This window comes from Ammospiza nelsoni, chromosome 1 (genome assembly GCF_027579445.1).
Source record: "Ammospiza nelsoni isolate bAmmNel1 chromosome 1, bAmmNel1.pri, whole genome shotgun sequence".
Taxonomy (NCBI): Eukaryota; Metazoa; Chordata; class Aves; order Passeriformes; family Passerellidae; genus Ammospiza; species Ammospiza nelsoni.
Genome location: NC_080633.1, coordinates 125,774,979 through 125,802,718, shown reverse-complemented (window position 1 = coordinate 125,802,718; position 27,740 = coordinate 125,774,979). Strand labels below are relative to the sequence as shown.

At 38.4% G+C, this 27,740-nt stretch overlaps 1 protein-coding gene across 3 annotated transcripts; it reads left to right on the top strand.

Moving 5' to 3' along the window:
* Window positions 1–1,262: 1,262 nt before the first annotated feature.
* Window positions 1,263–27,740, top strand: SNX16 (sorting nexin 16). 3 transcript variants are annotated; one of them, XM_059486525.1, is made up of 8 exons: window positions 1,263–1,307; window positions 5,748–6,212; window positions 10,163–10,249; window positions 13,574–13,722; window positions 18,296–18,365; window positions 22,855–22,991; window positions 25,845–25,961; window positions 26,223–27,740. In XM_059486525.1, the coding sequence occupies exons 2-8, from the start codon at window positions 5,841–5,843 to the stop codon at window positions 26,326–26,328; spliced, it is 1,038 nt and encodes a 345-aa protein (XP_059342508.1). In that variant the 5' UTR covers window positions 1,263–1,307; window positions 5,748–5,840; the 3' UTR covers window positions 26,329–27,740. The 3 variants fall into 3 exon arrangements, with proteins under 3 accessions (XP_059342508.1, XP_059342525.1, XP_059342516.1); XM_059486533.1 differs by lacking the exon at window positions 1,263–1,307 and adding an exon at window positions 2,482–2,689; XM_059486542.1 differs by lacking the exon at window positions 25,845–25,961.

The following is a 27,740-nucleotide window of genomic DNA, read 5'->3' as shown; positions in this document are numbered from 1 at the left end:
TACAGCATTTTACAACCTAGTGCATTGTCTCTTATCAGTACTACATATTTAAAATAGAATAGGACCCAAAAAAGTTCCCCATTGCATGGCTTCTGAACTAGTCATTCACAAATGCTTTTTGAATGTATTAATTCTATTCATGATGAATACGAGCTACCCTGCCAAATCTGAGACTATTTCCGAAAAGACTAACATCCAGAAAAACCACTAAGTTCGAAATTAATTCCAGACAGCCCAATGTGGGGCTGAAATAACATGACAGAGCAGGGGAAAAAACCAAAAAAAAACCCACTAAGCACAGAAAAAAATTTCATTAACATCCTAAAAATATAATCCCAAGGAAAGACTCACACCGCGGTGGTAACATTGGCCCCCAGGGCAGTAACAACCCTGGGCAATGGGCAATGCCCCAGGCCAGTCGTGTTTGCAGGCACAGCCCGGATCCCCTTTCAGCCGCTCTACTCTCATTTACGTGCCCGTGCCATGGAAAAGGTGTTGAGTTTATGATAAACAAGCAGAGGAGTTGTGCAGCACAAACGAGAGGTGCAGTGTTTTCCAGAGCCATGAACACAGGAGAGATCTCAGGGAGCGGGTATTGCATGCTTAAGTTATGTATCAAGAATGTAAAACTCATGAAGAAAGAGTACTTTTTAACAAAAATTGTGCTGTATTCGTCTATTTCACAGCACCGCACTGCTGCTAAGGTACCCTAAGTCACTGTGAGGTACTGATTTATTCCCACCCTAAGTCACTGTGAGATACTGATTTATTCCCACCGCTATTTACGAACAGTGCTTTCTACCCCATCACCCAGGAAAGTCCCAGATCCCTTCGATCCGTGAAATTTCACACAGCGCTCCACAACCACTCCTGCCGCGCTGCCCTGCGCACACAGCTCGCGGTTCAGCGGGGACAGGTGAACCACATTCAGAGCCCGCAGAGGCTTTGGCTTTCTTGTGCTCTTTGGCAGATGCCGGGGACTTTCCTTTGCCCAGGAATTGGGAATAGGGAGACCCCCAGGCCTAGCCCGCCTTCCCTCCCTGCGCGGCAGCGCTGCGACCCTCAGGGGGCGGCCGCACCCCGCAGGACCACACCGCCACACACAAAACTACAAGCCCCATAATGCACCGCGCCCAGACACGGAAAAATGACGCTCACGTTAGCTGGTGGGGCACGCCGGTCTTTGTAGTCCCTGTGCGGCCCCGCCCCTCCCGCCGATCTGGGCAGGCCCCGCCCCCTGCTCCGCCCCCCGCGCGGGGCGGGCCCGGCGGTGGCGCGGCGGAGCGGGGCGCGCGCGGCGGGAGCAGGTGAGCGGGGCCGCCGTGCGTGCGGGCGGGAGCGCCGGCACCGGGAATCAGGGGAGCGGGCAGGGAGGGACTGAGGCAGCGGGCAGCCCGTGCGGGAAGGCCGGGGAATGGAACCTCCCCGCTGCCCGTCCCGCGCCGGACGAGAACGGCCCCCGCCGCCTCCGCGCAGCTGTCGCAGCTCCCGCGCACCTGTGGGAGGCGGCGGCGGGCGGTGGCACCGCGGGGTCCGGTCCCGCTCGGGCGGGACGGCGGCTACGGAACCCCCCCGTTCCCCGAGGCGGGGCCTCGCCACGCCTCCAGGTGTTTCCTCGGCCGGTTCCCGCAGCCGTGCGGAGGCACCGGGAGGGTTCCTCGGGCCTGCCGGTGTCACGGGCTCGGGGCCGCCCCTGGAGTTACGTAAAGCGGCAGCGGCGGCGCTCCCCGAGCGCGGCCCCTCGGCGGCGGGGCCGGGCCGGGCGCTGCCCCGGCGGTGCCGGCCGGTCTGCCTTGGGTCTGCTCGGGTTCAGAACCGCCAGAAGCGGCGCTCCCCGACGTGCGGGTTTGCTGCGAGGCACCCGCGGCTGCTTCCAGTTCCGTAACAGACTCTGCGGGGCAGGAGTTAGTGCTCTGTGTGTGAGGTGTGATAAATAGCCCCCCCAGTTTAGCTTCATAAGCAGGTAAAAAATGCTGTTAGGTAATTTGGCTGAAATCGGCACGAAATTATTATTTTACAAAATCATGAAACCTAAGTGTGGAAGTTTGTTTATATATTCCACTCGTTCTCTAGCTGACTTTCCTCAGTAGCACTTAAACCCTAAACATCAGAGATCAGCTTGTGTGCGTTGCCCTAACAGAGGCAGAATATATGTAACCAGATCACACATAGTATTGCATAGCTAAAAGTCTTATAAATCCAATTACAACTGTTAAGTACGGATTGTTTTGTTTCAGATCTTTTATCCTGGAATCGTGTGGCTTACATCTTTCTCACTGAATATACAAGCCATTAGTTTAAAATGGTCTGGATCTGCGATAGCTGCAAGCTGCAGGCAAACCCTTTTTAAGTGGTTTTATTACAGCCTATTTGCCTCTCCCGCAGAAAGGGAGGCGGCTGCTGTAAACACCGGGATAAGTCGGTGTCGTGCTGCTCTTGTAGCATGTGACGGCCGCGTTCCCGGGACTGTCCTATCCTGTTTCAGATCCTGCAGTTCAGCCCTTCCAGCAAATGTTCTCTTCCTTCTCTTTTCCTTCTTAACTCGCACTTGGGAATCAAACTAAACAAAATACATGTCCCAAACAGGAAGCAAATTTCTTGCAGAAAGTCAAGTAAATAGCTAGACAAGAAAGTGCAGTGTCTGGGGTAAGAGCAAACTGAGCACACAAACCCTCCTTGCTGCACCGAGGTAAGTAGGGAGTGACTTGGTTTGTCTAAAAGGATTCTTTTTTTAAATGAAATTGTTCTCAGTTCCTTCTATTGCATGAATTGGCATTAAACTATATTAGTAGGTAAGGCTGGATTCCTAGGGCTGTGACCCTTGTTTGAGCATTGTATTTTCTTCTGATATTTAGTAGCCTTCATAAAGTGCAGATTGATTTGATTTTGCACCTTGTTGTAAGTATTTTACATACTAGGAAATTGTGATACTTCTACAGTTGGATTTATGTATGTATTTGGAAATGTGTTAGTGAGTCTGGTAATATTTTTGTATATTTCTTTCAACTTTTTTACAAAACAATATTCAAGTTAAGTGAAGCTGTGTGCTATTTGCTCACTTGACCTGACATTTCTGTTACTCAGAGAATACTTTCCTGTTACTTTTTAAAGTTAGAGGAATCTCTGTGTGACACAGGTAGCATCAGCCCCTTTTATTTTTCTGTGGGTATGTTTCCTGTGTCAGATTGAGTCAAGAATGGCCTTCAGAAGAAAACAGTGTCATCATCACCTTAAATACTCATCGACTCACAATTTGGGGTGGCCTTGCAGAGAACAAAAGAGACTAAACCAGAAAATGTACCCTGGGAGCAGGCTTAGTGTAGAACAGCTGCTAATAAGTATCCAGGCCGTCGTACCGAATTAGAGCTGGTCTGGAGTGGAAGCTGCTGAAGCACACGCAGTGCAGGTGTTGGCCTTCTCAGCACCAAGGGCTTTTTCCTCAGGGTGGGCTGTGGTGAGCTCTCTTGCTTGCCAAATTGGTGCAGCTGCTCAGAAATTCGTGTGCAGTTAAGAGTAATGTGTAGTAAGTAAACAAGCTCAAGATAGTGAGTTCTTGACTGGCATCTCACTTGAAGTGAAGAAGTTCTTCTAGGAAAGACTGTTCACAACTATTGTAACTGGTGAAAATGTCATTGTGGGGTTTTAGGTTTGGTTCTTTGTGAAGTGATGAACAGCACAAGGTTTTTTTAGCATCTTAAAATTGCATGAACTCCTAGGTTAGCTTCAACAAATAGCCCCTGAGATGTGAGTTTATTTTCCACTCCAGGTTCACAGTCATGCTATAGAGGATAATCACTTTTTACATATAGATAGATTTTTTTGTAGTCTAGACTCGTTTAGGTTCTTCCTTTTACAGGAGTTTAATCCTATACCTCCCAATAACATATGTCCCACCCAGTAGCTGGGTGGGACATTGTTTAAAGCCATGCTCTCAATTCTTGTGCTGGTAGTATGGAAGAGTCACTGAAGTGGCAAGTGAAAAAGTAGTTACCTTTTTTAGTGTTTCATTTAGATATTGTTCAGAGAATATTAGTAGAGAAAATTTATCAGACAATGCTTCACACCTTGCATAAAGAAAAATTACTGCAGAGCTTATTGTTTGAGGCAGAAAATAGATTTTCTTACTGAGATGTGGGTGAAAAAAGGGATTTAGATGTGGTGTAGCTCCAGGAGAACATCTTGTCCCAGGACAGGTGTGACTGGCTTCTCTCACATGGAGTGAGGCTGAGGCAGGTCAGGTGTCTGACACGTGGCTCCCCTCCCACAGCCAGGCACGGGGCTGTGCTGCAGCAGAAGCTCTGGGCTTCAAATCCCATCCCTGACCAGCTGAGTGAGTCAGCAGGGGTGTATGACACTGACAGTTCAGCTCCCTCAGATGCTGCTGAGTGTCCAGCCACATTCCACAGTGAAGCAGAGATATTCATAAGAAATGACTGCCAGTTTGAAATTGTTCTCCTGGTCAAGTTAACTGAGTTTTCTGACAGGCAGTGTGTGACAACTTCCTGTTGTAGCTGACTAAGTTTGTTTTTCCTTTACTCAAGGAATTTGTTCAAGAGAATTTTTCAGTCTTCCTCATGCTGGTTCATTTAAAATTTATGTCTTTATTCCTGTGCTCCAGTATTAATTTAGAGCAAGACAGGGGAAGCATCACTTCATACTCACAGTGAGGATTCTCATTTGGTTTTACTGCAGTAGGTGATTGATTGTCTGGTGTGAATCAGGTTGGCGGTTTCCCATTTCACAGCTTCCTGCAGCCTCCTGGTTGATTAGTTTATTCCTGGGTTAATGGATCATGGCTCAAATCCTGTTAATCCAAAGAGGTGGCATTTAATTTGCATCTTGTAAGAGCTCATCTTTGGGTACTTTGTTAAAGTGAGGAGATGGTGCCTTTTTGGCAGTTTCATACTGCTGTCTTAATTTTACTTTGCTTTTTTTCCAGAAATGTATACACATGCACACAAAAGACTCATTTGAAATGCTTTTGTTGAAGAAAAAAATACTAATTTTTTTTTTTTTTTCTGTACACCTTTTTTTTTTCCATTTTAGTCTTCTGGAATGGAAAACTACCTGCTGTAACAACCCTGCTTCTATTGTGCATGCTTGTAAAACTTAATTGCTGCAATTCAGACTCCAGAAGGTGTGCACATTTTACATTGTGACAAATGTCTGCAGCATTATATACAATAGAGTTGTTTTGAAAAAATATTTTGCATTGGAAACAGATCCACTGTACTTCAGTGAATGTGTAATATGCAAATATGTTTTCACCTAAGTTGTTTACTGTCATGTCTTTTGATTCATGCCGTGTATATTGGTGCCTGTGTGTTTGGCTTGCATGGTCTGCAGTGGATGTCTTACAGAACCAATGCTGAGAAAACCTTCTGTACTGCTTAGATAAAACAGTCACTGAAACTACTTCTTGTATGCCAGAAAAATTGCTGATTCTTTGGATAAAACCAAATAACACTTAATTCTTAAAGGACAAAAGGATTTTTCTGTTTTATAATCTTGCTTTACCTCTTTGCCATTTCAATAGCTGTGGAAGACAGAACTCCTGTAAAGCTGTCTGTCAAATGGGTGAGATATAACCTAAAAGCACCATTTTGTACAAGCCAGATTCTTTGTGAAAGTGTTTTACCATCAATACTGCTATGTACCATCTCAGAGCTAATACAGATTCTTTCCCAAAGCTCTTAGTAGTGCTTTGATTTCAAAATGACAGCAGTATTTTCTGTCCTTAATTGCAGGTGCTGTTCCTGAAAACAAGAGCAAACATGGTTTACACAGTGAATGAAGCTTAAATTCCTGGACCAAAAACTGAGGGCTTGTTTTCATGAAGGATGGCAACACCATATGTTCCTGTTCCTATTCCTATTGGAAGTTCATCATCCAGCTTTACAAGCAGAAACCAAAGAAGTTCTTCCTTTGGGAGCATTTCAACGAGTTCGAGCTCCTCGAAAGGACAGCTGGAGGACTCTACAGTTGATGGTCTTAAAAAGATGAGTGTGCCTGACCAGATTGGTTCCACATCATCTGCATGTAGCAGTCCCCTTGTTAGGACTAAATTTACAGGTCTGGATACATCCATAGAATACAGTACTCAGCCTGTAGAAGAAATAGAGCAGAATGAAGATTCCAGGACCTGGGAAGATCGACCATCCACACCTACTATTCTGGGCTATGAGGTGATGGAGGAAAGGGCAAAATTCACTGTAAGTTTTGGGCATAGTAGAGTTGATCCTGTAATGACAAGATAGCAATTCAATGTGCTTTGCATTGTCTTTCAGGAATTAATCCTGCAGTTCAGGGATGTTACCAGTTTAGCTTTAAAGTACTTCCTGACAGGAAAATACCATTCTTGTTATACAGGTGGGAAAATAGGGATTAGAAAGCAGTCTTTCCTGTAATTGTGTATGTAGAATAGAAGGAATTAATTCTGTTTCATGTATCAATTTCTGCTGGAAAAGTCAGGAATTCCTTGCAGCTACAATTCCTTATGAAATTGAACTTGTGTAAGTTCTGTGTAATTAAACTTCTTAAGTAAAATGCAGTCTTCTATTTGACATGAATGATAAGAAACCTTGATGTTGGCCCTCTGTAGTTATAAGTAACTTAGAACATTCCTGTTAAAGTGCAAACATGTTGGTTTCACCTTCTTGCCCAGCTCAGTTTCTAGTAAGGGGAGATCTGTTCTGCAAACAGACTGGGAAGTTGCTTATGCCATATCTTGTGCCAGAACAGCAGCCTAACTGCTTTGTATTGATTTTTCTCAAAGTGCACTGTAGTTGGCAGTTCATTTTTTTTGTCTGCCATAAATATATCAGTGTACTTCCACATTTGTTTCTCTGTGTGTTGTTGAAATATTTCTTTGAGTTTATACAATGATGCTTGTGGGATTGATGGCTGTTTGTTACTGATTATTAATTATATTTCCTGAGATGAAAAATATTAATTAGATAAGGAGAAGGAAATAGCTTTTTTTTCTCCTGTTTTCTTATAGATTAGAGAAGAGCAGAATCTTTATGACAGTTAGAATAGTAATGAAATCAAGATCTTTTAGCCAAAAGTTAAGTAATGATGCTTTTTAATTATTTTAGAATGATACCCGTCTTTTCCTGAGATTTTCAACTTCTAACATTTTCATGCATGTTAGCATAAGAGAAGAGCAAAATTTTTTTCACAGGTAAATTTAAAAAATGTTTTAAATAATAACCTTCAAAACCAAAACAACAGTTGATATTGCTATATGTACAAGGATTAGTCTGCAAATACCACAGAATCATTTAGGTTGGGAAAGACCTCCAAGATCGAGTCCAGCCTTTGGTCACCCCCCTGACAACCAGATGATGGCAGAAAGTGCCACATCCACTCATTTCTTGAGCATCTCCAGGAACAGTGCCTCCACCACCCCCCTGGGCAGCTCATTGCAATGTTTAACCACCTTTTCCATGGAGGAATTCTTCCTGATGTTCAACCTGAGCCTCCCCTGGCACAGCTTGAGGCCTCTTGTCCTGTCACTGGTTGTCTGGGAAGAGAGACTGACTCCCACCTGGCTACAGCCTCCTTTCAGGTGGTTGTAGGAAGCCTCCTTTTCTCCAGGATAAATGTCCCCAGCTCCCTGAGCCACTCCTCACATGACTTAGCCTCTGGACCTTTCACCAGCTTGTTGCCCTTCTTGTCTTTCCTGAAGACATTGCCGAGACATAATGCAGAGTGCCTGCAAGGTGTTCTGTATTAACAGTGAGGACTTTGTCCCATTATTGTGTGTGGAAGGCCAGGTCACGGTACAGGTGAAACATTCTTCCATTGTAAAATGCTTGGATGCATTTTTGCTCTTCCTGATCTCACTTCTATTGCTGAGTTGGTTTCTGAAACCACACAATTAACTGTTTGTTTTCAGTTGCATGTTCTGCATGCAGGTTGCTCTTGTGCATTAAAGCCAGCAAGTAATTAGTCCTTAGAATTTGAGTTGCTTTTGCAGTGCTAAATCAGTGAGATTTAGAAGACAGCAGAGGACTGTGGAAAGCAAATTAAATCCCTTGTAAAAGAGAGGAGACCCAATTGCTGAATTTTTTGTTTACTGTTGGTTGCATCTCATAGTTTCCAAAAATAAGAATCTGATTTGGCTTAATGATGTCCAAGCTTCAGGAGTTAAAATGACAATGCATGTTAGAGTACGTGGTTGCTGAAGCTTATGGGAGAGAAAACCTAGGCTGAAAAATATCTCCTTGTAAACATTTAGTCTTAAATGAATTTGAGGTCTTGGAATGTTCAATGAGCACTTGTTTCTTTTTCTAAAGCCAAGTAAAAATGATAATGAGATGCTGAATCAGCCAGAGAATGTTGCCATATATGGGTGTGTTTTCATTGATGATTTTTTTATTTATAGAGCAAAGCAATTCATGATTGAGTGGAGTAAAATGAATTTGTTGAATTAATTTGCGATTTTTACCCAAGATCTTGTATGAAGGAACTAAGAGGTGTTTTTTAGTATTCTAGTTCTTACTAATTGCAAACCTTAAAGAAAAGCCAAAAAACACCCAACCACCTTTTTTTAAACTTTGGCAGGAAAACCAAACATGTTTGTTTCAGGTTGCCCATAATTTTGAGGCCATTAATCATAAGTTGATTGCACTCCCTGTTACAGTTAAGTTCATTGTAATCGGTGAACTTTTTTAAGTTATCCAATCTTCACTTGGAAGTTATTCCTTTTTTTCTTGTATACATGTTTAAACAATGCTTTGCAGAACTTAGAGTAGAATACAAGAATAGAATACTGATTAGCAAGTAAATTTGCACGCATATTCCAAAGTTTCTTGTTCTGTGTTTTAATGTGTACTAGCAAAGAATCTTCACAATTTTACATTCATTAATTTTATTTATGAAAATAAAACTGCTTATACTTTTAGTATGACAGTAAAGTAATAAAATATTTGGATAAGCATTTAGACATAAAATGCAAGGCAGAAAAAATATATTTTAATGCTGGTTTTGTAATCAAGTCCTGCAGCTTGAATTTTAAAAGGTAATAGCTTTTTCCTCTGTCACAATCCATGACTTCCACAGATGATGTGTCTTTAAAGTGAAATTGTGTTTAAAACATAGATAAGAGAAGTACTTACTGAAAAATTGCTTTTGATTTGCACCATAGTTATCTGCAGTTTCTGTAATTATCTGGAAGTTAATATATTATGGAATACAAAATTGCTAGAAACAGTCTCAGACCTGTACAGAAGTTGGCTAGCACTGGGGTTATCACATGTTGGGACTGCAATAAGAAAAATACACTTATCACCTGAGACAACCTGCTGTAACAGCATGAAATACTGCAGAAGATTTTAGTATGTAACAGATTAGAAAATGTTTTAAATAGGATTTGGTTAAATGAGGGATCATTTATCATTATGGTTCTAAAAATACCTTTTTCTTTCTTGTATTATATTGTTTACACACAGACTGGGAAAAATAACCCAGTACAATTGAGAGTACCTGTCTTTCCCAACGTTGGAGAAAGTAAGGTTTTGACATTAGACACTGTTTGATGTTTTCTAGTTGAAGTTGTATTGTTGGATTCATTGTGTTCAGGCATTGGAATATTAATCCTCCTAGAAAGTAATTTAGTGTTATCATTATCATCATTGTTTTGTTGCTTATCCATTTGTTTTTAAATAGGAGTATGGTACTGCTGTGCTGTTGTCTTGCTAAATCTCATTCAAAGTATCCATTACTTCAGTTACACAGTCATGGTATCATTCTGGTGCAGTTTAATAGTGAAATCTTATTTACCTGGAAAGACTAAACCTAATGTTCAAGACAAATGCAAGGGAGGATGTAATTTTATTCTGCATCATTTCTCCTTGTGAAACAAGTCAGATGAGACATTTTGAAGCAATATCAGACACAGTACCTGATGATTAACAATCACCTTAAAAATAGAGAGGCCTCCAGGATCAATGAGTAAAACTGTAATTTTGCAAAGGTTAAAGTAGATCACAGAAACACACTTCCCTTACTTTTTTGATAGCCCAGCCTTTTGTTCTGTTGGCAGTAAATTCTTTCTTACAGACAGAAATAGTTATATGTATTTAGGAATTACAGGAACTCCTTCCAATGCAGTGTGAAGTTTTGCACATTTTTCTTATATTTCTGTCTTTCCACACAGGTATACAAAATACTGGTGAAAAGAAGTCCAGAGGAAAGCTGGGTGGTGTTCAGACGGTACACAGATTTCTCCAGGCTTAATGACAAGGTGGGGATTATAAACTGGTAAATTCTCAGCTCTCTTACCTCACTTCTTTCATGTCTTATATTTTTGTCACGTCTTCTATTTTTTTTTTTCTGATTTTAATGCACATAAAACACATACTGTATTAATAACTGGAAAAATATGATTCCTCACTTTTTCACAGATCATTAAACAGCTGATGTAAAGAAGATGTAACAGCTTCATCTGAAGCTGTTAGTATGCTTCAAACTTTATATTTATTCCCAGTTTATATGATAAAGAAATTAACTCTTGAATATTTATCACCCTGCATGGAAATAGAACTAGGGGCTTGTATTCTCTTGCAGGAATGATCCAGTAGTTATTTAGGTCTTTTCTATGTAACCAATTCTGATTTTGTTCATCATAAAACTGAAGTTTCGTGAACATAAATATGTTCTTTGTATGTTGGTCAGTCTTCAGTTGTTTTTAGTGTCTTCAAAGTTAATAGTGAAATACTGTATCAGATCTTTAAAGATGGAGGAAACACCAGATGAATAGGAATTCTAGGTCAACAATTTAATACTCTTAGATTACTTAAAAGGAAAAAATGCTTGTCTGAAAAGCACAGGTTTTTATGATTGGTAAATAGTATTTAGCTATCAAAAGTAGAGAAATAATTGCACTTCCTTTGTCCGCTGTTAACTCCTAACAATAATCTTTCGTTGCCAGTTCAGCACACTTTCTGCTAGAATGTTCTTTCATGTTTCAACATGAACCTTATTTCTTTACCCATTGTGAGGGATTTTTTGTACAGGTTATCACTTTGGATTTGTGTGCCTAATCAACTAAGAGCTAAATTCGGCTGAGATTTTGAAAATGGTTTTGAACTTACAAATTTCTCTGTGTTCTTGGTTTGACCTATTTGAGTATCTTCTAGGCTACCTTTGAAACACCAGTGATGTCTAAGACTAAATTGCTAAGTGTGAATTAGTTTAGAGATTTCTTTCTGAAGAAATTCCTGTCTTAAATACAGTCTGTCTTAAATTAAAGAATGTCTTGATATTGGCAAAGGCCTAACTTCTTTTGAGAGAATGATATTGGTATTTCAACTCAGATTTTGGAAGTCAAGTCATACACCAATTTGCATTTTGATCACCTCCGTTGACTTAATGTGGTTGTTGGTGGTTTGAAAAATCAAAATGCCGAAATATCTATCAGAATAAATACTTAAATTTTTACTCATAAAGCCCTTAGTCTTTGCCATCAAATGTTTGGCTTTTACCATTATTTCTAGGTATTAGTATTTCTGTTAAAGGAAAAAATCTTTATTTTTTAAAATTTGTGTCACTGTCTGAAGCTTTTTCACCTTTCAGTATGCATCTAAACCATTTACTCTTTGGTCTGTAAGACATTTTACTTTTTATAGTATAGAAATATCAGCTCTAGGAGCTTAAACATACCACCATTCAGGAAATATTAAAGAATTACAAAATAGTAACATAATAATAGTTTGGAAACACGTGATGAAATGGCCATTCTTAAGAACCAAGAAGTTCACCATTTCTCCCCAAGACTGTGACTCATGTGATGTGAAATGTGTCACATGGTGATGTAGGAAGGAGTAGGAAAGGTGCTGGATCCAAGCAAGCAATCGTGGCCAGAATAAGTTGTCTGACCCATGGGTTTTCCTGCTGTGTCTGAGGAGCACTCAAGAAAGAATGCCCCAGGACTGTGCTGTTGAAAATTATCCACTGACAGCAGCTGGGTCTTACCTTCTTCATCCACAAAAGGAGTAACCTGTAGGTGTATTCTCTCCTTAGAATTAAATTCTGTGATCCATGTGACCAGACAAGTAAAAGTTACCATTCAGCAAAATCTCTGTGTTTGAACCATTTCCCAGCAATGGTTGTCTGCACTCTTCTGTACAACGAACAGGAACTCATTTTGTTACATTCTGTGGGTTCTGTCCTATTCCAATACATTCTTATATATATGAAATTAACGATAACTTGGTAAGAGATGAAGGAACTTTGGAGCACCAAATATAAACTTAAAAATATAAAGAAGGGTCTAATATCAAGATGAAATTCAGTATCAGGAAAACATACTTAAATAATTAAATTCAGAAATAAAGAGCAAGGCTTTGACAAAAAAACATTCTGTAAATAAGGAACCAGAATCTATCATGGGCTGTTTGAATAAACGATATTTGTGTTGTTTAAAGTGTACCTCATGCTGTGAAACAATAGTTACATAAGCAAAGGTGATCCATTAATGTGCTTCTTCCTTCAAAGTGTGTAGAGAGATTCTATTTGAAGTGCAGTATCTGTTCTAAATTTTCTAAAAGTTAATCTGGTGAAAGAGCTGTCAGTTATAATTTTCTATCACTGCAACATTCATATTAATATAATCAGTGTACACAGAACATCTCTGACAGAAGCTGGCTAGATCCTGTATTCAGAAAAAATGATGAAACAATTCTTGTGGCAGCTGAGATACCAAATTTTATAAAACCTATTTGCTTTTTCCTGTTGGTTGTAAATCCTCTCCCAGATTTTTCTTTATCAAGCATAACTTTGAAAAATTGTTTTTTATCAAAAAGTTAAAGTTTTTTTGATTATCATGCATACTAGAAGAATAATTGTCACTTTTGGAAAGGTTCATTGTTGTATAATTTTATGCTTTCATTCACTTTATGTTTTATTTCTGAATTCAGAGAAAAAATCTGGGTATTTCTGATGTCAGCTATACCCCGTTGCTATTTAAGGACCTGAGAAATGCAGTTTTGCATGTTACTAGGGATTGAGCCATACTTGCATATTGAAATTTTATTATTCTGGGTGTACAAAGAACTACTTTTTACAAGAAATATCTCATGCATGTGTTGTAATTTATTCTTCCAGCCCCCTGAGAAAGACAAGTTTCAGAGTTGTACATCTGTCATGGGGTTTTATTCTATATATGTGTATATGTAGCAGTTTTTATCCCCGAATACTTTAAAAGAAATACCACTGAAATTATTTTTCATTGATTTTTTTTTTTACAGTTTTCTTATGTGTAGAGACTCAAAGGTTTTAAATAGCAGACTCAGACATTAAATAACAAAGCAAAGGTTTTCATTCCTATTTTTATGTGTTAAATTTGAGGAGAAATACAAAGCACTCTACTGCATAAGTCAGCAAGTGACAGAACTGTGTCTGCAATTTAAGTTGTAATTTGGATTTTCCTTATGGTTGCGACTTGTCTTGTGCTTGAACTTTACCAGAAGTCAGAAATGTCTTATAAATCTGAGTAAAGTCAGTGCCTCTGGCAAAATTAGTATTTTTCTCAAATTTTTTCTTTTTTTGTCTTTAATTTCAATTCCAGCTAAAAGATATGTTTCCAGGCTTTCGGTTGGCCCTTCCGCCAAAGCGCTGGTTCAAGGATAATTACAATCCTGACTTCTTGGAAGATCGACAGCTGGGGTTGCAGGCATTCCTCCAGAACCTAGTAGCTCACAAAGATATTGCTAACTGGTAGGTGATTAGCCTTTGCTTGTTCATTTGTGGCTTTGTTCCTGTCCATACTCCTCTTGTACAACTCCTAGACTCCAGCAGTGTGCCTTCGGGCGGTGTGGTGAGGGATTTCAGTAACATTCATGCTGTGCATTTGGTCATTATGTCAATTATTCAGTGTCCTTTTAAATTAGTCCCATCTTAGCAAAAAAAGTGGAACTGCAGTATTTTGTACAGGGATAACTAAAAGCTGTAATACTTAAAATGTTAGAATAATTCCATGTTTATTCCTAAAACATTACTTCTCTGTGTATAATGCAGAATTGATAATATTGTTAATTTATACTAGGTGTGTTAGGCTTTCATAATGTAGAGTACCTACACTATTATGCAATTAGTTCTTAAAATGTGTATTAAACTAGAGGTTTTTATTGACATGGCATTAAAGCAATTTACAGATTCCTGTACATAAGTAAATGTAAACCACAAATCAAAAAAGTCTTAATAGTTTAAAAAACATAATGTGTTTAGGCCAGCAAAGTGCAAAGATTTCTTTCAACAGTATCTTTTTTTGTACAAAGTGGGAGATTCTTCCAAAGCAGGAAAATGAATAGAATGTAATTCTGACAAATGAACTGTAAAATAATTTTCTTACGGACCAGAAGAGAATTTAAGTAAGCGACTTGCTAGAGGCAAACCAGTTCATTTTAAAACCTTTGCCAGCATTAGAATTAAAAAAGGTTTTAAGGTTGCTATACTAGAGATTCTTTTAGGAATGAGTCTGAGAACCTGTCATCATCTGAAGCTTCATTCAAAACAAAGAGTAAAAAATGTTCTAAAGCAAACCTAATTCCCTCAAGACTTTTAAAGGAATAAAATGTTAAAATTTTCAAGTGCTGGTGTGGGACTGTAAGACCATGTAGTGCTCATGGCTACTTTAGTTTTTAGTAAAAGGGCTATTATTACTGCATTTGACATGTTTTTATAAGGCATTCAACTGCTGAGTCTGGAAAACAGGGATTTGTACATTAGTCTGACTTTGGTACTTCTTGTAGTAAAAAAACCCCCAAAGCAGGTAAATAAAAATGATATAATGTCCTCTGTAGAGACAAACGAGTAGTTATGACAGGGCTCATATGAAATAGTTACAAGACAAGGGGGAAAGGATTGATGGAAATTTAGGGGTAGTACCAGTGGAATGTTAGATCACAGTTGTGGACACTGATGTTCAGGATTATCTGGAGAATGGAATGAACAATGAAAGCACAAACTATTGTAGAAGGATCCTGAGGTACTGAGTGACTTACATCAATTTTTGTGTCTTGAACTGGAAAGTGACAGTAAGTACACCCATACAGATTCATGAACTCAGCTAATTTTTCAACTTGGAAAATAACTATTGGTAATGATACCACTAGTTTGCTGAATCAGTTCAGTACTCAGCAATAGTCAAAAAAATTCATTGAAATTATTAGAGAAACTTAGCAGGGGGAAAAGAAGTTACTGCTCTGGGAATCTGAACTGTACTTTCAGATAGTTCAGTGCCAAAACACAGCATTCCATCTCAAAGGCGTGTCTGTCAGAGGTACAGAGAAAGCAAGGAAGAGCAGAGGAAGCTGCAGAAAAACTTCCTGCAAGAAGTGTTCTCTTTAGTCTGTTGTGTTAGGTGAGCAAACAGGGTGTGTGAAATCATCAAAGGGGAGAGGGAAGGTGAGTAAGGAATGTTAATATTTTGATGATTCATAGTCATCCTGCAGTATGTCATGCTGAGTGGCAAAGCTTTGTTGTGAGATGTCATTGGCAAAGCTTAATAGGTTTAAAAAAGAAATGGGGCTCAACTTATGAGTTTCTGTGTAAGTAGCTATTAAATATGATTATATGGGTGAGGTATGCAGCTGAGAAGTTTAAAAACGTCCTAATAATTAAATTACATAATAATAGGTGTGCTAAAAAGAATCAATCTCATCCCTAAATGTAACTTTTGTTATGCAGCTGCAGACACACTAGTGAATGGAATGGACTTGCTTAAATAGATCTAAAGTCTTTCTGCTTCATATTGTTGCAGCTAGTCCAGCATTTCAGCTGGCTTGTTTGTATCTTAGTGATGATGGACCATGTTGGACAAAATAGTGTTTGTCATAGTTTAAGGCAAAAAATTCCAAACTCTAACTTGCTGACTGTGTTGGTTATCAGATACAAAAAGGAATTAAAATGTTTGTGGAATCAGTTTGTCTTTTGGCTCATGAAGAGATGGTTAACTGAAATGTGGTTTCTAGAACTTTTGTCTGTGTAGGGCTCTGCATGAAGACAAAATTTTTTAATAAATTTTATAATCTATTGATATGGTTCTAAGGTTTGGATCTGTGGAAGGTGTGAATTCTTCAAGTGATTAGAATGAAGGAGACTTGACCATCTAATATATTTACTCATTTATCAGAGAATAAATTGACAATTAATGGGAATTAATACTTGTACCTCACATGAGCAGTGGTGAGCATTTCACCCTGTTTTTTCCTTTAAAACTCACCATTTACTTCTCCAGTTTTGCAAGTAAGTCAAACTGCTTGAGTCAGACCTAAACCAAAAAAGCCTTTTTTCTTTGTAGAGAAGTCTGGTTTACTTCTCTTCATACTTTATGTACTGTATTCACAGTGGGAAATTTGCCCTTCAGGGATAGGAAACCTCATTTGGTATACCTGTTTTTAATAAATCTAGATTCACAAAGTATTTTAAAAATAAAATGGAGGATAATATATGCAGGTGGCTATATTTTTGTTTGTGTTTTATAGACTTCTTCTCTTGTTTTATGTTGTATTGCAGATTCAGTGAAAGATCAAATTGAAGTCCACCCAAAGAGTTAAATAGTGGTCAGGAAAATTTCATACAACTGGTGAAGTGGGTGAAAGAAGTTTAACCTGCTAAACAGAATCTGGCTTTATATAGATGACAGAGCTGTCCTGTCTCCACCCTGTGTAAGAAGCTTGGAAGGGAGGAACTTGGCCAGCTTGGAGTCAGGGATGCCATGTGCTGCACTGCCCCTTGCTGCCCTCCTGAGTGCTGGCTCTGCTCCTTCCTGGAGAGGGATGGCAGCCTGCACAAGTGTACAGCAAGCTCTGTCACAGGACAGAAGAGATCCCTGTGGTACTTTAAAGGCAGAATCTTCCATTCATGAAGTGAAAGGAAGAGGTGTAACACATGGAGAGGAGAGCAGGGTCAGAGCAGACTCTCAGAGCAAAGCTAGGCTGTGAATAAATGTTCATGCCATCAGGGGCCTATTTTAGGTAAAGAAAACAACAAAGTAAATGTTCAGTGTATTTTAGATAAATGTTCTTTAGAGTCTTCCTAAAACTAAAAGTGATGGTATAATGAATGATGGCTGTTTGAAGAAGTTTCTGCTCATTTTGCTTGCCAACCTGAAGCTGGTTGATTAGGATGGTAGCTGGATGAAAGTTTCCTTTCTTGTGTTTGTGCTTTGTGAAAACCTCAAGTGCATGTGAAAGGGTGGAAAGCAGAAAATTACTGCCTTTTGCCCTCACATTTTCCATGGGGCCCAGGTGGGAAGAAGAGACAGAAAATTAAGTTTGGATTCCCGTTTTTCATTTTTGTGCACCCATTGCAGTAGGAGATGATTTAAAGATTTATAGTAGTGAGTGCAAGCACAGCATTGGTCCTAAGTTACTGCTTGCTAATTAATTGTGAATACAGTGTTCTAATTTGAGATTCCTTAAAGAAGAATGAATTCAACCGAGCAGGAAAGTCTTAAAAAGGTGGCTGAAGGGACATGTTTGGAGATGTTTCGGAGTTCTGTGAAAAGTAATCTAAATTTGGAAGACAGAATGAGACAGATGCTTAAAATACTCTGTAGTAAACCACAGGATTACACCTACTTCTTTCTTCTGGTCTTTGCAAAACAACACACAGAGGGGGATGGTAACTGTTACACAAATCCAAATGGAATGCATTAGTTTGAAATGTCTATTCAGAGATGGCTATGTAGTAGATCCATGGTACATTGTCTTCTATCATTTTATAACTTATTATTTATATAAAAATGCACACTGTATATATAAAAATTATGTGTATGTGTCAGTAGATTATGATCTTAGCAAAAGGGAGACAGGTGAACATGCTTCAGTGCTCATAGTTAAATCCCCTGATACCACCTGAAGGGGTCTGCATATGAATTTTAACAGTATACTTTTCATCTATTGCATAATACTAATTTTATAATAATAATAATTTACTTTTCTCCAGGAGAATTTTTCAAACCTCTTCAATACCAAAGTGATAAACTTGCCAATTGTCATGTAGCTACAAATTCACTGAAAACTTTAAAAAATCATAAAAAACATGTTCTAAAATTGCTTAAACATCTTCATAAGTTGCATTCTAAATACTATCCCTGGTCAACACATACAACTGAGACTTAATAGTTTGTTAACCATTCATTTGTTAATTGTTGTGAATACTTGGGAGTAAATTTGAGGATGTAACTTTTTGTGTCACTTAAAGAAATACCTCAATTTTTTGATCATTTTAAGTGTTGTTGCTGGTTTTGTACTTCCAGTAATTCGTTCTCTTTTACTTGGTAAAGCCTTGCAGTGAGAGAATTTCTTTGTCTGGATGATCCTCCGGGTCCTTTTGACAGTTTAGAAGAGAGCAGGGTAAGTAGGATAGAAACAGAATGCAAAAAGCAGGTGTTTTTGGAATATTGTAAGATCTGTATAATGACACAGAATGAAACACTTTTGTTTCTGTTCTTTCACAAAAATCACAAAATGTTGTGTTTCTAGAATGGGCAAAGTCTGATAAATGGTGCACACTGATTGTCTGACTGCTGTACTTCATCCCTGTCCCAAAATATATCTTCTTTTTTGCCTTTTTTGGGCCATGGATGAAGTTTACTTTGTAAAGCAACTACTTACATAAGGCACCTACTAAATATAAGGAGAGATTTTATAAGTTTATATTCAGCAAATTGTTACAGTGCTTATACCTTAGACTTCAGGTCTTTCTGGGAAATGTTTCTTGCTATAAAATCACAGAATCATAGAATGGTTTGGGTTGGAAGGAACCTTAAAGATTACCTACTTCCAACACCCCTGTCATGGGAAGGGATGCCTTCTCATGTAATGAATGCAGTTAAATTATTAATTTTCACGACCAAAATTAGTGTTCTTGCAGAAAAACTAAGCAGTGTCAAGTAGTGTTGTAAACCAGCAGCCTTTCAACATTTATATGAGCACACTGAAGTAATAATACTGTGTGTTTCAGTCTATTCTCTTAGAAATAAATTTTAGTGACATGAAGGGCTGTATCAAGGTTGTCTAGAGCAGATGATCTTAGTTTCCTTACTTTATAGAATAACTTTGTTTTCAAATTGTATATACATTGTTAGTCTTGCAGAAATCATGAATGTTAAATGATGCTCATTCAACTAAATTTATATTTGCCAGTTTGTTTTGTTTTGCATGTTTGTAGGATTGCCTTGGTTCTTGTTACATTGCTATTGCATGTGAAAGATTTGGTTTTTTGTCACAAGCTCATATTTGATTTCCATACATTCCCTTTTCATCACTGATATTTAAGCTGATGATTTTTTTTTAATTACCATAATTATTTGTTCAAATAATTTAAAAAAATTAAGTGCCTTCTTCATTGAAATTTCAGTCATGCATGCTGTGGTGAAATCTGTGTTATTCTTCCACTGGAATTTAATCAAACCATTAAAACAGCTGTGCTGTTGTAGTTTTAGCTATTACCCATTTCTGTGAAGTTGTTGAGACAGCTGTTATAAAATTCTCCAAGAGATACCACACCTTTATGGAGTGACTGGGGTTGGAAGGGACTTCTTGAGATCATCTATTCCAGCCCCCCTGGCTCAAGTAAGCTCAGCTACTGCAGGTTGCTCAGGTCCATGTCCAGTCAGGTTTTTAATGTTCTACAGAGGAGACTTCACAGCCTTTCTGTTCAGCCTGCTCCAGTGGCTGACCACCAGCACAGCACAAAGGGGCAGCCTCTCAGGTCTCATGGACATTAGTGTATCCATTTTGTTTAAGTGCTCCCTGATCTGCTCTTCTCCCACTGCAGGTGAGTTTATCTTGACCTTCCTTTCTGGCTGCAGGGAAAGAATTACTCAAGGCTGTTTTTTCCAATCAACACAACAAGTCCATGGTTTCCCATCTTTCTTTTGTTGATGATGCACTTGTAGAATTCTCTTTTTGTTTCTTTTCACATGCCCTGCCAGATTCAGCTCCAGGTTGTCCTTCACTTTCATAATCCTGTACCTGTAAGATTAGACAGCAGCCTTACATTACTCCTGTGTCATCTCTCCATGCTTTCACCCCTAGCAGAGTTGCTTTTTATGTCTGAGCTCAGGAGACCCTTGCTCATCCACACAGGCCACCTGAGGCCTTTGCTTGTTGAGCTGTACTTACTGACCCTGCAGGTGGTGATCCTTAAATACCAGCTAGCTCTCCTGGACTGCTCTTTGCTCCAGGATGTTTTCCCATGGATTCTTTCTTCCAAGCAGCTCTCTGAAGAGATTTTTGAAGTTGGCTCAGCCTGAAATCCATGGTTTTGGCCATGCTTTTTGTCTTGCTTCTGATTGTTAGGAGAAATCCTAAATTCCTGCATACTAAAAGCATCTATATCCATCCTTAATGTTTGTTGTTTTTTTTTTTTTTTTTCTTTCCCTGAACTGCCTTATACAGGAAAAGCACTGAGGTTCATGTACTTATTCCTGGAGTTCATTTTTAAAGATATTTCAAAACTTACTTCTGTTTTGCCTTTCTATTGCCATCCAAAGCATCACAGAAAAAAACCTTCTAGTTTTCCTGATAATGGAAAATATGGATATCTTCTATTTGGTTTATATCTGTTATCCCAAGGACTTGCCAAAACACATTTATCTTTTCCAGGGGAGAGAGACAGGTACCTGCTCCATTAGAAGCTGATTAGCCCAAGAAATTCAATCACAGAAAAGTAGGCAAAATATTCACTAAATCTTTTTTTTTTGTCATATCCTTGGTAGTTGTTTCCACAGATCTTTTCTCAGCCATCTCTGTTTCATGATCTGAAGAAGGAAGCAAAGCTGGTTGTCCTTTCAGAAATTCAGGAATAATTAGTCCAGCCTGGGTATTAAAACTGTTCCAGACTCCAGGTGTCCAGCTGTCTAAAGAACAAGACAGCTCATTACACACTGTTCCCTTTCTCAGCTTTGGTTCACTTTTCTGCTATTACAGCATCCGTCAGAATATATTGATGTTTTCTTACCCAGTTTCAAACAGTGCCTGTGTTTGCTTGGACAGCTCATACCCAGATTGCAGATAGAGATGAGTTTTTTCCAAAGGCTTTACTCAGTTCTCAGAACAATGAAACAGTTTTCAACACTTGTGCAATATTTTTATCTATTTTGTGTATAGGAAAATTTCCATGTACATACATCTAAAGGTTGAAATAATAAATTAAATTATATTCTTAAGGAAATAATGTCTAATTTTCAGTTAGGGTATCAGCAACCTTGAATATTTTTACCAAGAGCAGAAAAATTTACTTAATTGGCTTGGCTGAAATGGGATGACTGCTTAACCAGAGTGATAGCTAAAGCAATCACTATAAATGCTGTGTCAAGAGTGAGTTGCATGACACATGCTCTTGGCTCTAGTATATATGAATAAAGCTATTGCTTAACTCATGACTGGTCTTCAAGTGCCTGTCAGCAAAGATAAATTTGCTATTTGAGTCAATAAAATAAACTAAAATTCCATGGAAAATTCCTGGGTTATTGAATTGAAAACTCCTCATTTCTTTGTATTGTATAATTACAGGAAAACTTAATATTTTAAAGATCATGAGTCTGCTTTAGTTAAAGCAAAGGATAGTGTATTCTTGATGTTTGTAGCCTGTTTTAAAACTCTAGGACAAACAGTATCCTAACAGGATTAATCTTAACCGAGCTCATATTAAATGTTTATATTCAGCAGACTCTGAGTTAGTGGTTAGTTGCTGGTAATATCAAGCCAAGAAAGCCTCCCATGTGGGGCTCTTATTTATAGAGCACATGTAAATTATTAAATGAGAATTGCACATTGCTGTTGGAAGACTTGTGCTTTCCAGTAATAGATGAGGAGGCTCTGTGCCAGTTCTTCTGTCACTTCCTGCATTCAGAGGATGTTGCATTAGACACGGGCTCTTCACGTTGGGTTTTGTGATTGCTCAGTGACAGATCCATCAGGGTGTGTGATACAGACAGGCCATGCTCAGCAGGGGAGCCCAGCATATTTGTCATGGCTGAGTAGTTAGTGTTCACAGCATCCTATTAAACATTTTCAAAATATTTTTTTTACCGGTCTTCTGATTGTCATGATTTCATATTTGTCACAGGTGTTTGGTACAGAACTGTACAGCTTTGTCTTTGTCCTGGGTAAGGAAAGAATATGTACTTAATCCAAATATTCTTCGCATCCTGGAAATATATAGATACATTGAAACTGACTTCCAAGTCATGTGGAAACAAAACTTTATGATGAGAAGAGGAAGCAGGGAGTTCAGTTTATGTTCCATATAGGCAAAAAGGTTCCAAATCAGGAACTGCTCTTCTGGTGTCTCTGTCATTGTGAGACAAACAAACGATATTGATGGTAGTCACACGACTGACACCAAAATGGGAGGCAAGCATCAGCACTTCATTACCCTACAGTAAAATTCATACCTTTCCTCTGCGAATTCCCACAGACAGCAACACCAACTCCTTCCTCTCTCCATGACCTGCCAACCAGTCTTTTAGAACACACATCCCTATTGGACACAGCTGTGACCTATTAAGGGCAAGGTTGCTTCTACTCTTTGGTAATTAGTACAGCTGCAATTCATCAGGGAGAGGCTGCCCACAGCACCATCTCCATTCTCTTATAATCCATTCTCCCACATGATATGATTAAAGTATTTGCATTGCAGTTTAGCATAATAAATTCATCATTAAAAGCAGCATTATTAATATAGGATTTTTTTTTTATTTATGTAGCTTTTTAAGGTAATCAGTCTTAAGACAAGCAGCTGTAATACTGTTACAGGTTGATATTTCTAAGAGAAAAGTCAATAAAGGCAGTCCACTGAAGTTAAAATGAAGATGCACTTAAATTTGTCTTTTAGGCTTTCTGTGAAACTCTGGAGGAAACAAATTATCGCCTACAAAAAGAACTGCTTGAAAAACAAAGGGAGGTTGAATCACTGAAGAAATTATTAACGGAAAAGCAACTTCATATTGATGCTGTTGAAAGAAGAATTAGGTATGTAGAAATTTTAAGGGTTTTAGGAAGTTAGCTCCATGAAAGCATTTTCTCTGTCTAGTCACAAGTACCAGCATTAGCTGTATCTTCGAAACCATTTTCCCTACGTAACCACATACAAAGCAATATTTTCAGTAAGCTCTTTCTCATATGCTGGCTAAAAGCTATTTAGTACAAATGACTGAGAAGCTTGTCCTATCTTTTTCCATCTAAAGTAACTGTGATTGTTTCCTAATCCTTTAAGTCCTGTAAAGATAGAGCAAGATTTTTGTTCTGCTTTTGAGGTGTTGAAAATGTGAAATGCCCTGCTAGAGATGAGTGGGAAAATTGCTTTGAGTTATAAAATTCTCTCTGTACTCAAAGCTTTCACAGAGCATAGTGATCAAGCAGTTGTATATCTGTAATAGTTTAATTTTGTTCTGAATTGCTTGGAATGAGGTGCTGCAGGTACCATTTAAATAGCATGGGATATTGTCCACTTAAACCCAAGGGAAAACAGTACCTGTCTGCTAAATTCTGAAACAGGAGCTGAGGAATTGATGTTGTGCTATCCACTGTCCCATTAGAGCTGCTGAGTCAGTATTGCAGCATTTCCTTAGCAAAAGAGTGAATTCCTGTGGTCCCATTTGAACTTCATAGAATTATAGATCATCCAGTTTCTGCTAGACCAGGTAGTTCAAGGCCCCATCCAACCTGGCCTTGAACACTTTCAGGGATAGAGCAGTCACTTGTCTGGGCAACTTGTTCCAGTGCCTTTCACTCTTACAGTAAAGAATCTCTTCCTAACATGAGATCAGATGAAAAAAACATTCCCTCTGCATGTGTGTCAGACCAGAGGCAGTGAGGAAATTTATTTTTAAAAAAATTAAAATAACTTTTGTTTTAATACTGAATGGGTTGCTGAGTCCAGCATATCCAGGTTTACTAACAAATCACACCTTTAAATGTTCTAGTGAACTACCTCTGGAAAAGGCTTTAAATGCAATTATGGTGGCTGACTGAAAATTCTGATCAGAATACCATATTCAGGTTGTTGCTCACTCCTGAAGGCAAGTAATTACATCTCAAAGATCCTTCCTCTGTTTGATAAGAACAGCTGCTGCCTTAAATAGTGAAATAGTCAGGAAAAGTTAAGTAACTTGCATTTGGTTAAAACATCATGATAGGGAATTCTGTGTGACATAAAATAAAAAGGTGTGAATAGCAAAAAGGGACTTGATATTTTAGTGTTTTCCCTGAAGATAGATTATGTTTTTTAAATACTCAAACACACTGCTAGTTTCCCAGACATATAAAATTAGTGAAAGTCAGCCACACAGTGTCTGAAGTCCTGATGAAAAATAACTTCTGTGACTTCTGGCTGTAAAAAAACTAAGATCACAAGTATTTTCAGTCAAGAACTTCAGCTTGTCTGATAGTCAATGAACCCAAAAGAAATGTGTCTGTCATTGGCCTTGTTGAAGTAGAATTTTTATTTGATGGCCTAACAAGAATTAAGCATCTCATGCCTGCATGCTTTAAAGGCCAGGTAACTACAATGGATGTGAGACAGAAGGGGACAGCTGGACAAGTCCTGAGACTTGCAAGACTATTAGTATTGTTATTATTATTGTTTTGCTGGATTTGGCTCAGACATAGACTGGTAGTCATGTTACAGAATGCTTTTAAGACTTTATGTAAAATGTATGCATTAAAATAAAATAACAACAGTAGTTAGAGCAATTTTAAAAGGGAAAGAAATATAGTGGTATAATTTTAAACACAAAATGGATCACAAGCTTTTGTTTCCAATTCAATGCTAAATTGATGTATGTTTTCCACATAGAGAAATGGTTTAGAAAAAAGGATTTCTTTGGTCAGTCTACGTGGCCATGTTCCCATTTTAGCTAAGCTAGCTAGACCATTTTCTTGTTTTGCCATTAAGAAAAAAACTGTCTTTATCACTAATGGAAAAATGTATTGCTTTGTGTGTGGTTTTGTAAAGTTACAGTGAGAAACTGGAGGAACTGTTGAAGAAATCTTCTTGTCATTCTTCTGTCTTCCTTTTGACTATATTTTGGTTATAATCCTTCTGCCATTTAGGCAAAATGTGTGTGGCTTAGTCTGAATGTAATTTTTCACTTTAAGTCATACACACTTCTCTGGGATTTGAATTTTGTGAAGTTACTAAATTGTCATGCAACCAGAGAATGATGAATTGGGCTGGGTTGGAAGGGACCTGAAAGATCATCTAATACCCACCCCCTGCCATGAACAAGGACACCTTCCACTAGACCAGGTTGCTCAGAGCTCCATCCAGCCTGGCCTTGAGCACTTCAAGGGATGGGGCATCCTCCACTTCTCTGGGCAACCCATTCCAGTGCCTCAGCACCATCACAATAAAGATTCTTTTCCCTAATATCCAGTCTTAACCTACCCTCTTTCAGTTTGGAGCCATTCTCCCTTGGGGAACAGTCCTGTCACTACAGGCTCTTGTAAAAAGTCTCTCTGCACCTTTCTTTTAGGTTCCCTTCAGGTACTGGAAGGCTGCAATTAGGTCACCCCAAAGCCTTTTTTCCAGGCTGAACAATCCCAATTCTCTGAGCCTCTCCTCATAGGAAAGGTGCTCCATCCCTCTAATCATCTTGGAGGCTCAGGGATTTAGAGGACTGAATTTAGTTCAGGAATAAGCAGCTGGGGCAAATAAACTGTTTAAATATTACTAGTTAAAGAAATGGGACATGCAGGAGTGAGATTGAAAGGTTACTTTCAATCTTTTTGGAGAAACTGCCAGGGCTAAAATGAAACAAACAGTTCTTCAGTGACAAATGTTTGCTGTATGGATTGGTGGTACTCTGTTCTTATCTGTTGTAGGGATTTATCTTTAGGAAAAATGACTCGTCAAATGTCAGGAGAAGAAAGTGAGTGCAGTGGTGAGGTGGAGTCTTCTGCAGTAGAAGCAGACCAGGGTACCCTGGGTGAGGACAGCTGGTAAATACTATTATTTTACTTGTATTTTAGTTATTCTTGAAGTTTGTGTTTTCAAATGTTTAGTCTTGCATTAAATCTGCACAGCTGAGAATTTCAGCATTTTACTGCACCTCTCTGCTGCATAAAGGCCCTCAGGATAGATAATTTTAGATCTGGAATAAGAGAGAAGTTAAAAAAGCTTTGTCAATGTTTTGTGGATTGTCTGCCTAAAATGGCTCTAGAAAATCATACCAGTTTCCATTTATTGATGTGTCTTTGCAGCTCAGACAAGGAGAACCATGAGCCATGCTGGAGTGGCTCCTTGGCTGGAAATTCTGTGCCAGAAATTGAAGTTGCTGAAGTAGCCTATACCACGGATGAAGAATAGCTGAGCAGCAGCAGCTGTTACCTGGGAAAGGTTCATGTTAAGGGTGTCTCTGTGGGTAGGATCATAGAGGAGCTGTGAAGAATTCACAGAAAAGAGCAAGAATGCACATATTGAATGTTTACATAAATCCTTACAAATTATTAATGTAAGAAATATATCCAGTGCTGCTTTGATTTCAGTTTTTACCTAGCCTTTATATATTTAATATATTGAAGTCTAATAAGGGCTAAAATCAGCTAAAGTTTAGATAGTATATATACACAATTTGCCTGACTTTCCTAGCAGAATGACAAAAGTTTCACAGTAAATCATGGAACACATCTAACTCATATGTCATATATTGCCACTGTTGTGACACATTTGATGTGTTCATCTGTTTGGTATTTGTGTTTTCTTATAGCCATAAAATAATGCTTGCTGAAGTAAAGATGGACTCATTTGTGTATAGGAATGGAGAATGTGTTGGTTTTACATTCTAAAGTTGAAGAAAGTTTCTCTGGAAGTTTTATGCAATGCAATAGGAAAACTTCCAGTACCAAGAGCAAAGTAGTTACACCTTGGAATCATAGTTGGACATTGTAAAATGGTCATTTTTGCTGAAAGAACTGATCTGAGACCCCCAAAACACTGTGTATTTTCATCCCAAGATAGCATGCTGTAATATTTTTTGTTCAGTAATGCTGCTTTGAAAATCTGGGATACCTTTGTTATATACATGTAACACGTAACAACAAAATCTGTAAATTTGCCTTTTACTCAGAACACTACCTCTTACCACCTTGCTAATGCATTCATGTTTGTTTAAAAATATTCCAGATTATATGGAGGCTATTGAAAGACTTGTAAAGAAGCCATATTTTTTCCTACACAGTTCATAACTAGATTGAATCTAGTCGCAGTGTATTTTTGTTTCAATATATTGTACACATGGGGATGTTGGTACCTATGTTGTATAGCCTATTTTTCAAAATGTATTAAGACGGGATATGCACTTTATAATTAAGACTCCATTGTGCCAAGTTCAGTTGGCTAATTGGTTGAGAAATGAGAGTTGCAGGGAGAGGATTATGTAGTGCCTTTTTGTATTTTACTTGTTCATTATTGCAGAATTTTGTTACAGTGCTCTGGGTCAGTTCTGTGGAATCTTTGATACAGCATTTTTCTGTTCTTCCCTTATTTACTGAAAGTGCCTTGTTTTATTATGCTTTTCCAATAGAAAGAATGCTGTTTTGTTTTAAATTTTTTTTTTTTTTTTTTGCCCTATACCACCCACATTGTTGTTTAATGTTGTCAATATGCAGTGTCTTTGTGCTGGAGTTTTCAAAGGGAGCTTTGTACTTCAGGCTATGCATACAATGACCTTTATGCAGAACTGTATAAACCTTCCTGGTAAAATAAAACTATGGACAAAA